The following is a 12,178-nucleotide window of genomic DNA, read 5'->3' as shown; positions in this document are numbered from 1 at the left end:
TTTTAGTAACATTCCTATAGCTGGGAAATCCCCAACTTTAAAATCTGAATTGTAGTGCTTCTCAGTTATTCACCACCTTAGCAGGGCCTGTAACAAGTCATCCATTACCTGCTTACAAGGATTCGACTTATACTACCTGCTACCCTCTTACAAAGATGCTATTTATACTACTCACTACCATCTTATAGTAATCCTACTTAATACTCTCACTTCCCACTTATAAGGACTCTATTTATACAGCCAATACTATCTTACAAGGATCTTGTGCTTTACGTAAACTTATGCACACATTGTCTCAACCTAACACAGATGTGGATAACTTAGGGTACTCCTCATAACATTTAGAATCAAAATTTCCTCCCTTGGAGCCCTATTCTTACAACTCTATACTTGATGTTGAATTTCAAGAAAGGATCTGAAAAAATAAGAAAATATAGAAATAGATATCAAAACCACATAGCTTGATTGGAAAAGTGTAAGAAGTGTGTCTTAAATCGAGTTGGATTAAAAATGTTGTCCAGAATTTGCTTATTGTTGGAACTTCAAGAGAAATACTTCATGTAAAGTGTAGTTGCTTCAGGAGCTTATAGAATGCAAAGAAGATGTAAGCAAAATGAATTTTGGCCAAAATCAGGCAACATTCACTGATCAAATTTCATTAGCATATTTTTGCTGATTTTCCTAAGTGTCTTGTCCCCAGGCACATATAGGTGGTGAATCCACCTCTGTTCTGGTTATACTTTCCTAGTTCTCTAGGCCTCCTGGGAGCAGAAGACCAATGATGTTAGTTTGATAAGACAACTTCAAGGCATCTCCATGGAGCCCCAGGTGTAACTATATTTCTAGCACCTTAGTGCAGTTGGTAGATGAACAGCTCCAAAGCAGACTTCATCCATTCCTGATTTAATAGTTTTATGACTATTATGGAAAACAAGATCCAAGTTAATGAGGTTCTAAGATGAGCACAATTCCTTCTTCTATGTTTGGGGTTCAGTTTTCATTCTTCTCTGTGCCAATATACCTCTTCAGTTATTTTTACTAAGCTTAAGTGAATAAACCATTGCAAAAAGGGAGAGAGTGGGTAATAGGTCTTTGTATTTAACATAATGTTGCTGAATTCTTGACACTAAAGGGGGAGTAAAGGCCTAAGGGGTTCTCCAATCTGAGAATCTGATTGGAGTCAGCAAGCTACTCTTTAGGAATGAGAATACTACCTTAGCTACATTTACTAGAACCTTACCATCAATATAGCTTTAATCACATTAAATCCTAATAGAATTTGGTGTTATTAATTAGGGATTTTATGGGAGTAAATGGGCCTTAATAGACCGGAGTAAGAATATAAAAGAAAATAGAAAAGTTGAGTCAGTATAGATTAAACTTCTATTCTCAGGAAATCTTTCCATGAATCTTCTGCTTCTGTTTTTGTGTCTTAATGTTTAACCTGCTTGCCTCATCTGAGGAATGTTGAGAGGCTCTTATATTAAAATTAACCAACCTTGTATTGAGGACCAGGCTTCACCTATACTACGTATTATCTGCATTTCACACAGCACAAAATTTTATTAAATGCATTTCATACTTTATTTTGTTTTATGTATAATTTTCTTATATAAACTATTTCATTCAATCTTCCTACCTCTGTCATTCTATAATTGAATAAACTGAGGATTAGATTAAGGAGCAGGCCCAGGTTCCCATTGGCAAGTGGTGGAGCCAGGATTTGAATCTACACACATCTGGCTTCAGTGGTTTTTCATCCTGCAAAAAATGGCCTTCTATACTTCTGTATAGCACAGTTGTCTTCCTTGGACAATGTTGGGTGGATCATATGTTTTATGAATTCTATAAAACTGGTAAGAAGATGGCACAAATATCCAAGTATAGGGAGAAATGGACAATTCTTTTGTTTAGTAACTGAAGTCATTAAAACTTATAATCAGAGGCTAACTGGAAAACAAGATGAATTTACAATGTAGATTCTGTTTTTGCTTTTCCTTTGGCCTTTGTTAACTATGAGCTTTATGATATTGGAATGTCTTGTAAAAATATTCTTTCATGGTATTTTCATAGAATAAGATAACCATAAAAAGAGAAATCCAGGATAGAATTAATTTAATATGATGGGCATTTGCCTTGCTGTTAACCATGAATCTTTATCTGAGGGTTAGAAAAGGTGGTCCTTAAATGCATAAATAAATGGATGGAGGTAAATGTACACGTAGTGTAAGTCAGAAATTCTTCTCATTCCCTGTGAAGTTTGGAGGATACACAGGAAGGAAATCCATAGTTGGTTTTGTTCTATTATCATCTGTGGATATTTCTACTTATATGTGATTGGATGGTGTGAAATTCATAGTTCCATTAGGGATAAACCCTAGAGGTTTTTCTCCTAATGCATTTCCTTTTATGTTTCCTGGTTACAGAGGCAAGGACCTATCAACAATTTTGAAGATCCTCGAATGACCTGCGGCTACCAGTCCAGTTACCACCAGCAAAGACCTTGCTACCCATTCTGGGATGAGATGGCCACTCAGGAAGTTCCCACTGGTCTTGAACACTGTGGCTCAGGTAGGAACATAAGCACAAGCTGGAAATGAGCATCAAGTTGAAGGACAAAGGAACTCTAATGAGGGCTGCATTTTCTGGAATAACAGCTGCCATGGCTTAGGCGGGTACAGACACTATTGTTCTCTCATGGAAAGTCCCAGGCTTCTCAATCATTTTGGGTTACTTTGTCTAACAGGAAAATTCAGCTCTAGGAATGGGCCCAAGAGAGGTTGCTTTAGGTCTCCATTTTGTAAATAGTTTTGCCTAACATGCATTTCCTGACATCCATTTTGGTGGGGTTGCTGACAAAGAACATACACATTTTACAATCATAAAGGATAAAGTAGCAAGAACAACAACAAAAGAATGAAGTAGAAAAATAGAGGTGCAGTGTATGAATTACTTATCTTCTCAAAGAACATAATTTCTTTCTTTCATTCATCATCTCTTTCCATTATTCTCTACCTCTCTGCCCCTGCCTACCAGTATCTGGTCTCTTTTTTCTCTGCCCACCTCCCCACACTCTTTCACAGCCCTCTTAACATTCCTTTTCCTTGTTTGGCTTGCTGGTTATAGTGCTTCCCTCTGGTGAAGAGGAGTCAAAGCTCCAGGGAGCTTTCTGGAATAAATGGATCTACTCTACCAAGGTCCCAAGAAGTTCAAAGTCCTTACTTCCACTCTCTTTTCAGGATTCACTCCATTGCTCACACTTTCCATTAGTCTCAGTTTACCTCCCAGCAGTTTTAAAAAATACAAAATGTAAGACTTGAATTTGGGGATCTTGAAATGATTAATTCAGATATTGTTATGGTTTGGATTTGGGGTAACTCCCAAAGTTCCTGTGTTAATGCAGGAATGTTCTGAGTTGCAATGATTGGACTGTGAGAGCTGTAATGTAATTAATCCATCCTAGTTTGAATGGACTGGTAACTCTAGGCAGGTGGGGCATGGTTGGGGAGGTGGTCACTAGGGGCATGCTCTGGAAGGGTTCATCTTCCCAAGACCCCCTCCCATTTCTCTTTGCTTTCTGGTTGCCATGAGGAGAGCAGTGCTCTACCATGCCCTTCTGCCATGATGTTCTGCCTCACCAACGTCCCAGAGCAATGAAGTTCTTGGACCATGGACTAAATCTCTTAAATCATGAATAAAACAAAACAAAACAAACAAACAAAAACCCCACAAACTTTTCCTTCTCTAAGTTGTTCTTGGCAGTTATTTTGGTTATGAATAACTAACACAGATACTAAGTTTAATTTTCCCTGAGACCATGTTATGGTAATAGATCCAAATAAAAAAGCCAGTCAAAATTTGTGTTTTCCCCCAGGATGGATTCTTAGCACAAGCAATGTCATTACTCTTAAATACTGAAAATATGTACTTCTGAGGTATTACATAGAATTAAGCCATGGGTTGGGAAGTCAATCAAAATTAAATGCAAAAATTTTTTTTGCTCAGTATCCTTTTGTATAACACATTTTTAGGGTAAACTACTTTTATAACAGTAGAGAAAGAAAAAAAAAATGATTGCTTTGTTGTCCATAGTTTATCTTCCCTCCAAAATAGAGAGATAAAGGGGAAGATGCTGTAGGCCTTGGTAGGATGTGATGTGTGGGGTGGAGGAGGCATAGGGGTTGCCTTGCACTTGTCTGGTACTATCTGGGACAGAATGAAATCAATCCCTATGTTCTGTATTCTCTTGACTCCATAGCCATTGATCTTTGAGGTATTTTTTTGGCATTGTCTTGGATCCCAGATACAATAACATTTTTGCGATCATGTTCTGTTGTTATCTTAGTCCCTCCAAGCATGAATACAAATGTCTCAGTTATCTACTCATTTCACAACAAGGCTGGGAAGATTTTGTACCTGTCTACAAGTTATACTTAAGGTATTAAAATTTGAGAACATGAAAGAAAAGTGACCCTATAACCTTTTTAAACAAAACAGATTTTATTTGTATAAGTAAAAGGTCAAAATGGTGTATTTATATACACCATTATACATTATACGTCTATATACACCATTATATATTATACATTCTATATCTGTGTAATTCTTGAATCCTATTAATGCCACAATGCTTAAGTTTTCTATCTCCCAATGCAACTGAGATTAAAAGTACCTGGTCTTTTGCTGGGTACAGTGGCCCATACCTGAATTCTTAGCTACTCTGGACACTGAGACAGGAAGATTGTGAGCTCAAGGTCAACCTGGGTAATTTATCAAGACCCTGTCTCCAAAACAGAATAGGATGGGGAATGTAGCTCAGAGGTTGAAGGCTCCTAGGTTTTCCCAATATCAGGGAAAAAAATAAATAAAAGAAAGAAAAAGAAGGAAAAGAAAGAAAGAAAAGCTAAAGCTACCCCATCTTTAACTTTCAGTTCTAGGTTTTGCTTCTGCTTCTGCCTGTTAGGTCTTAATAATGGCTGAGGCTTCCCACTTGCTCATGGCCTCAAGATGAAATGTCTCTTCTTCACAGCAAAGAGAATGGGCTGCCTCTTTTTAAACTGAGAACTACATAAAGTCCCAAGTGGAGATGATTGTCATTCACTTCCTCACCAACGTTCTCAAGGGTTTTAAAAATTTTTATTTTAGGACTAATGAAAGAGTGTCTGTGAAGCATATGAAGAACCCTGCAGGAGGAAACTGGCTTTAAAATGCTTGGATTTAATAGCAGTGTAGCGTGATCTTCATTCCATAGTCTACTGGGAATGGAAGCTGGGGTCACTCAGACTTGTGGCTTGGGGTAGGATGGGAAGAGGGAAGTATATAATAACCATTCCTAGAAATGATCTGGGCTGCCCTCAACTGTAGCTCAGCAATGGTAGAAAACTTCCATGGGGGGGTTCGGCTCCCTTACCAGTTGGTGGCAATCTTTTTGCAAATGTGAACTGTAGCTCCACTGCCTCAGGCTCCCTCTGATGGAAATGTCTGGCAAGAACCCTGAGTCTTTCCAGCTCCTCCTTTGCCTTTTGAGCTGTCCAGATGAAGGAGCTGCAGGGACTGTTCCTGGGCTGTGGTCCAGCTCGCCTCAGAGATGGGTGTCATTTGGAAGGCGATCGTGAGGTTATGAGGAAGGGGGATGAAGACAAGGACCAACCAATGATTTCTCCAGCTGTGGCATATTTCCTTGGAGATGTGTTGAATAAAAAGAAAGGGAGAAAAAAATACTCTACTTTTTTTTTTTTTTTTTTCATTTTCTTTTATCCTATTTATAACTTCGGTTTCCTTCCCGTCCTCCATCTCATGGCTACTTCCCACCCCGGCTCCCCCCTCACGTTCGTGCTCTCAGAAGGGATGAATGAACTTCTTTTCCAAGGATTACACATCTGTCAGTGACTGGACTATAACAGGAGGGGCCATGGAGGAATGATAAGACCCCCTCACGGCGGCCTTCATCTGAACATGGTTCCTATTTGTGAAGGGGCAGAGGCTGAGGAGGAAGAGAGGAATGGAGGGAGGGAGGGTGGCGGGGAGAATACAGCTGAGCAAAAACATGAATGGGGGAAAGCTCTACCAGGTGAGGGGAAAGAAGCCTCAGTAACCAAGGTGAGTTGGGAACCGAATGGACAGCATAAATGGTCAAAGGGTTACAGAGGAAGAAGGACAAGATGTGTGAAACTGGACAGAAACTAAAGACAGGTCTTAGTAAAGAAGTGGAGAATAATGGAAAGAGAATATGAAAGATGAATGGGAAGGAAAAAAAGTGGGGAGCCCGGAAAAAGACAAGGCGAGAGGGGAGGGGGATATGACATGAAAGAGAAAAATAGATGATTCTGAGGACATTAACTATACAGCTAAAAAGGGAAGCTGCATTTGCATGCAATTGCCTGTGCAGCTGTACATTTCTTCATGACAATCTTGTAGTCATCATTTTCTTTCATTTTTACCTCCTCCTCCTGGCTGCCTATGTGCTGCCCACCCCCCATCAGCCTAGAGCCATTATGGAGAGCCAATGGGGGCTGAGAGCTGGTGTTCTGCATGAATGAATGGGCCCTTTCTGTCTGAGCTTCTCGTCATCCTTCTGTCAGGGAACCTTGTGAATCAATGGAGTCCCTTACACAAGACAGGGCTGAAATGTCTGTTACTGTTTATAGTCTGACTGGAGTAGAGCCCACTGATACTGCCTTCTCTCTGTTCCCTTCCTCTGTTCTGGCCCTGAGCTTCGGCTCTGTCTCTCAATCATCGTTACAAGAATCACTTTTAAAAAATCGTCAGTTCCCTAAGAACTCATTCTTGTTTTGTTGTCATTAACTATCATGACAAGTTTCTAGGCACAGCCAGGTAGAGAAGTGACAGGGTAGATGCAAACAATTTTCAAATGGAAACAGTAAGGTTCAGAGTGGAGCCCAGACCTACCTGGAGTCAGGCGATGCCTCTCTTTTACCAGGAACTAGAAATCTCACATCAGAGAGTGACTGAACTGACCCAGGCCATGTGGCTGGCTGTAAGACTACAACCCATTCTTTAATTGCCTGCTGTCAATATTTGAGGTCAACTTCCCAAACTTATAGATGTTATTTTTGCAATTAAAGTGAACTTCTACAAAATACTTGCTTGGAGTTAGGAAGCAGTCAATAACTATAGAACATAGTATACCCAACTTTTCTTAGCATGGTCCTTTATTTGAGAAACAAGGCAATCCTTTTTTTTTTTTCCTTCTTCTTCTTCTTATATAATGCAGTTTGATACTTTTTGTTTGCTGAATGCAGTAAAATCCTCATCTATCCACATGCTCAGAATACCTGCCACTGCCACATCCCATTCCTCATGAGAAAGGATAGGGTGTGTGTGTGTGTGTGTGTGTAGATACAGATATAGATATATAGCATAGTGGTAAGGAACCCAGACTCTTGACCCAGATTGTTTAGGTATATATCACCTCTTCTAAATTGTGTGACTTTAGGTAATTTGATTATGTTTCCTTATGCATATAGAGGGTTCTCAAAGTGTGTTCCCCAGACCAGGAACATTAATATTGCCAGATAACTTGCTAGAAATGCAAAATCTCAAGCCTAGCTTGGACTTATTGAACCAGAAACTCCCATGGGTGCATCTGAATCACCTGGAAGGCTTGTTAAAACACAGGTTGTGAGGTTCTACCCCCAGGATTTCTAATTCAATGGGTCTAGGCTAGGGCTTAGGAAATTGTATTTCTAACAAGCTTTCAGGTGCCGCTTGATCCAGCTGGTGCAGACATCACACTTTGAGGACCACTAAGTTAATATATGCAAAGCATGAAACAGTACCTCACTTAGCAAGCATGATAGGAATGTTTGCTATTATAAATCACTATCCTAAAGAGCATTTGGAAGTCCAAAAATGTCTGGATATCATTGAGTCAGAAAGTGACTCACTGATTAGTTTAACACATCTGATGACCATTGTCACATACTGGATACTGAGAAGACAGATGGAGAAAGGAGAAAACTCAGTCCTTGCCTCTAAGTAACTTTTATTCAAATGCATATATGGTGGGGGTACTTTACATAATAGAGTAAATGGTTCCCATATGCAATATTATACTTATTTATAACACAAAGGTTGGCAATGTCAGTGGGTGACTTTGGATCTCGCTATTTAAATTTTCTAAAAGAAATTTACTAATAAAATGATGGAACTGAAAAATATCTTTCCCAAATAAACTTTGGAAGTTCAAGTGAGAGATAATGTGGAGAGTCGGGTTCATACTGTCCCCTGGGGCTTTCTTAGGCATCCAGGCGGCTGGAAGAGATCAAACCTGGGCAGTGTTTGGAACAGGCTATCCACAGCCAGGTGGGAAGTTTCAGCAGAAAAACAGATGCCTCCATGTGCTTTTAAGTGTTGAGAAGGTTGAGGGAATGCCAGAGGGACTTGTCAAATGGAGATTCACCTTGCTCCGAAATGTTTATTCTTGTAGTGGGTTTGTTCTTTCAACTGGTCATCTCAGATGGCTCTGGGGTTTAAAGAAAATGGTGTTTAAAACTCTATCTCCTGCACATATCTGTTCTTTCCACCTTCAGATGAGTTTTCTTTTTCTAGAAGACTGTTTCCAGTTCTTTTTTCTTAAAAAAAAAAAAAAAAATTGACCCAAGGAGTTGTGTGTTTCATGGATGTTGTAATATTAAATATTACAATAGTGGGCTAATATTATTCCCAAGAGGATGTTGGACTGTTCCTCCTAAGGAAGATGTATAGGCAGGTGGTCTAATGAGTGAACCAGGAATTCTGCTGGAAACCCCCTGTCTCAGAATTTTATTTTATTGTACTTTCTCAATTTTCCAACTCAAGGTGGAACTGTCTTAAATTTTCCAAAGACAAAAACATGCAACTATTCTGTAGCACAAAACTGGGGAATAAAACACCTTTCAGTTAATCAAGTCCAAACACTAAGGGAGATGGGAAATATGGTCCTTCTCAGATTCTGACTTGGGAGTTGTGGTGTCTGGGAAGGAGCCAGCTGTGGCTGGCAGGTTTTGTCCTTTCACAGAAGAACATTGTTGGGGCCTACTTGCCCTAACAAACAACTCTGAGGGGACAGTTCAGAGAGAGGCTTGACGCAGGAACAATCTTGGCAGGAATAGTGTTGGCATACCCCAACCCATCTCTGTAGGGACCCAAGGAAATGTAAGAGGAAAGCAGAGTCAGCCTACCCCACGAAGGACACAAGGACGAGTATCCTCACACTTGTGCTATCATTGTGTTCTTCTGATGAGATATCTATGAATACCTGACCCTGTTCTCCATAAGTGAAGGATGTCACTCTGATAGGCTGAATACTAAAGTGACCCCGTTTACCAGTGCTTCATATTTTCTACTCTCACCTCTGGCTCCCTTGGTAGCTTTTGAACCTAATGCTATTTCATATTCATATTACAAGAATTTTCACCTCTCTCTCCCTCTCTCTTCTCTCTCAAGGGTCTTGCTAAGTTGTCCAGGCTGGCCTTGAACTTGGCGATCTCCCTGCCTCAGTCTTCCAGATAGCTGGGATTACAGGCATTCACTCCTGCCTGGCTAGCATAATGTTTTGAGTGTAAGCTAACGGGGGTTGAATCTATACAGAGGGCTTAGTCTGGTGTTGTGAAAAGAACAAGAACCCTCCTTGCATCTTCTTGGCACTGAATTTTTGGTTTAAGTTCCCCTGAATTTCCTTGATGTATACACTTGTCTCAAAGAGTTCTTGTGCCCATTCAATGGCAGTACTATACTTAAAAGTTCATGGACTCTAGCAGGTGACCAATAAATACTACCTGCCTTCTTTTTTCCTTCCAGCATGGTTTGAGTATAAATTTAAGTAAACCAAGGAAACTAGATGCCCTACTGTTACCTAATGAATCTTGCCCACTCTCATCTTTGCCCAAATCTGTTTTTGTAACAACTGGGTACATTGCTCTTCATTGTGACTCATTTTACCAGTGAAAGGAGAGGGACGCCTGGGGAGAATCAGAAAAAGAAACTAGGCCAGATTAGGGATTGGTGCTCACTTCAGTGGGAAAGGTCTTTACAAATGGAAATCACTTTTACTGGTTCTTGGGTAGGGAGGTAATCAAGATGGAGAAAGCCGAGCCTCAGGGCAGGGCGAGTTACAATTAGCATGCAAAGGTAACGTTGGCCTGAGCAGTGACTGATTCCGTGCTTCTCAAAAAGCCTAGGAAGTAACAGCATTGCACTGGAACTCCCAGGGGGCTGCAGAGAGAGGGGGGGAAAAAGTTCTTTTAACATTTTCAAACCACAAATATTTAGTCCGAGTTGGGAAAAGGTCCCTGGGGGCACCGAGTCTTATTGGATCCAAGCAGTTTGACCCCTCTTCTGGAATGGGGGCAGGGGGCGGAGGACGCGGTTGGCTGGCGTCTGGCCCGGCTCAGTGCGGCTCCGGCCCGGCAGTCCGCAAGCCCGACGCCGCCGCGCTCTGTGAATGGAAATCTTTGGGTGGGTGGATGATGCGAGGGCTGGAGCTCAGCGGAGGGGAGAGGGGTGTGTGAGAGAGTAGAGGGGGAGGGGGATGGCCGCGCAGGGACAGCCCGTAGTACTCATGTCTGGCCAGGGACAGACTTACTCTCTCTCCAGATGTTCTCTGTGTTTATAGCTGCTGAAGCGGGAGACCCAGCTCCCTCATTAATAAGTTGCCTTCTTGCACTGCAGCCAGGGGTCTCAGCCCAGAACTTGCAGCTGGAGGCTTGCGTTCCGCTCCCCTCCCCCAGCCTCCCCATCCCTAACCCCTACCCCGCCTTCCTCTCCTGCAAGCCTCCCAAAATACACGAGCACACAAAAAGAAAAACACCAGCAGATTTTTTATTTCAGAGAGTAAACACTTGGGCCATGGGGGTCTGGAGGTTATGGGAAAAGAGGAAACCGTCAGGCTAATCAGGCAGCGCACACTTCCCCTGCTGAAATAAAACAGAAATCATTGCTCCGCAGGGCTGGCCGGTTAACCCTGGCGCTGCCAGCGAGGTGGGCGCGGCGAAGCTGGCTGGGAGGTGGGGCGGTCAGCACCCGGGGCTGCAGCTCGGATCCTCCAGTCAGGCGAGACCTGAGAGGCGTGGGCTGCCCGAAGCTGGGATTAAGAAATAGGCGGTTGGAACAGAAGAGATTCTGGACTTAGATTTAATTTTGCAAGAGGCTAGAGGGAGTTTTCTAGATGGGTCGGGGAGATAGCGGTCGCAGTAAGGCAGTGTAACGCTCTACCCCTAGTGCTAAAGTGCTTCGCTACGGTTTAGAAATGAACTAGAGTTGGGTGGGACTGATGGGTCTGGCTTGTAGTTCTGCCATCTACCATCTTGCCACCAGGAGCAAATCACCGAACCTTTCTTAGCCTCAATTTCTTCATTTGCAATGTAAGGGTGTCCCAACTCACAGAAGTACTGTGGCCCAGAGAAGGCTCAGAACCGATGGTTTCATAGGCTGCTGTCAATTGATCAGGTTCCCCCTGCCCCTCCAATCTCTCTCTCTTTTATTCTTTCCCTACTAACTGCCTTCAGTTTCCATCTTCACTCATTTGTCCCCTTGCTGTCCGTCTGGAGAACATAAATATCTCATGGGATGGAGGTCGCAGGTCAAACACAGGCCTAATTGCCCGCAGAGAAATCATTTTTTCACTCATGTGTGGGCAGCTTGGTTGTCCCCAGGGCGAGTGGCCCCTTCTTTCAGTTCAGCCCTTCACCATAGTCAGTTGGTCATCTCCCTAGATCACTATTTTTCTATAACAGGGACCTGTTATTTCACTCCACTCTTGAACATCCCAGCTAGGCTCACTCAAGAGTCTTGAAAATTGACTCTTTTGGATTTTCTTGCTATTTAAGAAAATAGAACTTTGGAAATCGTTCGCATCCTTGCAGATGGGATTAAAATACCCCAGCCCAAAGCTACCAATTCTCAAAGTCATTTTACCAGTCTTTCCCATACTTCCCAAAGTGGTGCTTGAGAAGTAGAAATGCCAGTGAGTTAAATGTCAATGGAAGCAGGATTCTGGTTGCCTTTGCCTTTTTCACTTGATGAAATACTTAACTCACACATTTTTTTTTTTTTTTTTTAAATCAACCCTGACAACTTTCTGCCAAGTCTTTGACCTGCTGATTCTCACGGAGCAAGGGTTTTGTCAGAGATGAGATCCTGTTGAAATTATGTATGAGAATGTTTCTAAGGTCTGTTG

The 12,178-nt window shown here is 41.8% G+C and overlaps 1 protein-coding gene across 2 annotated transcripts in view; it reads left to right on the top strand.

Annotated features, from left to right (window-relative positions):
* Positions 1-12,178, top strand: part of ETS1 (ETS proto-oncogene 1, transcription factor) — a 126,922-nt gene that overhangs the window by 26,324 nt on the left and 88,420 nt on the right. For both annotated transcript variants that reach the window (XM_079104126.1, XM_079104127.1), the window contains exon 3: positions 2,427-2,571. In XM_079104126.1, coding sequence (XP_078960252.1) covers positions 2,427-2,571 — 145 coding nt within the window. The remainder of the gene's footprint in view (positions 1-2,426; positions 2,572-12,178) is intronic.

The sequence above is a fragment of the Sciurus vulgaris genome (assembly GCF_902686455.1).
Source record: "Sciurus vulgaris genome assembly, chromosome: 11".
Taxonomy (NCBI): domain Eukaryota; kingdom Metazoa; phylum Chordata; class Mammalia; order Rodentia; family Sciuridae; genus Sciurus; species Sciurus vulgaris.
The sequence above is the reverse complement of the archived record's forward strand: the minus strand, read 5'-3'. Positions and strand labels throughout refer to the sequence as shown.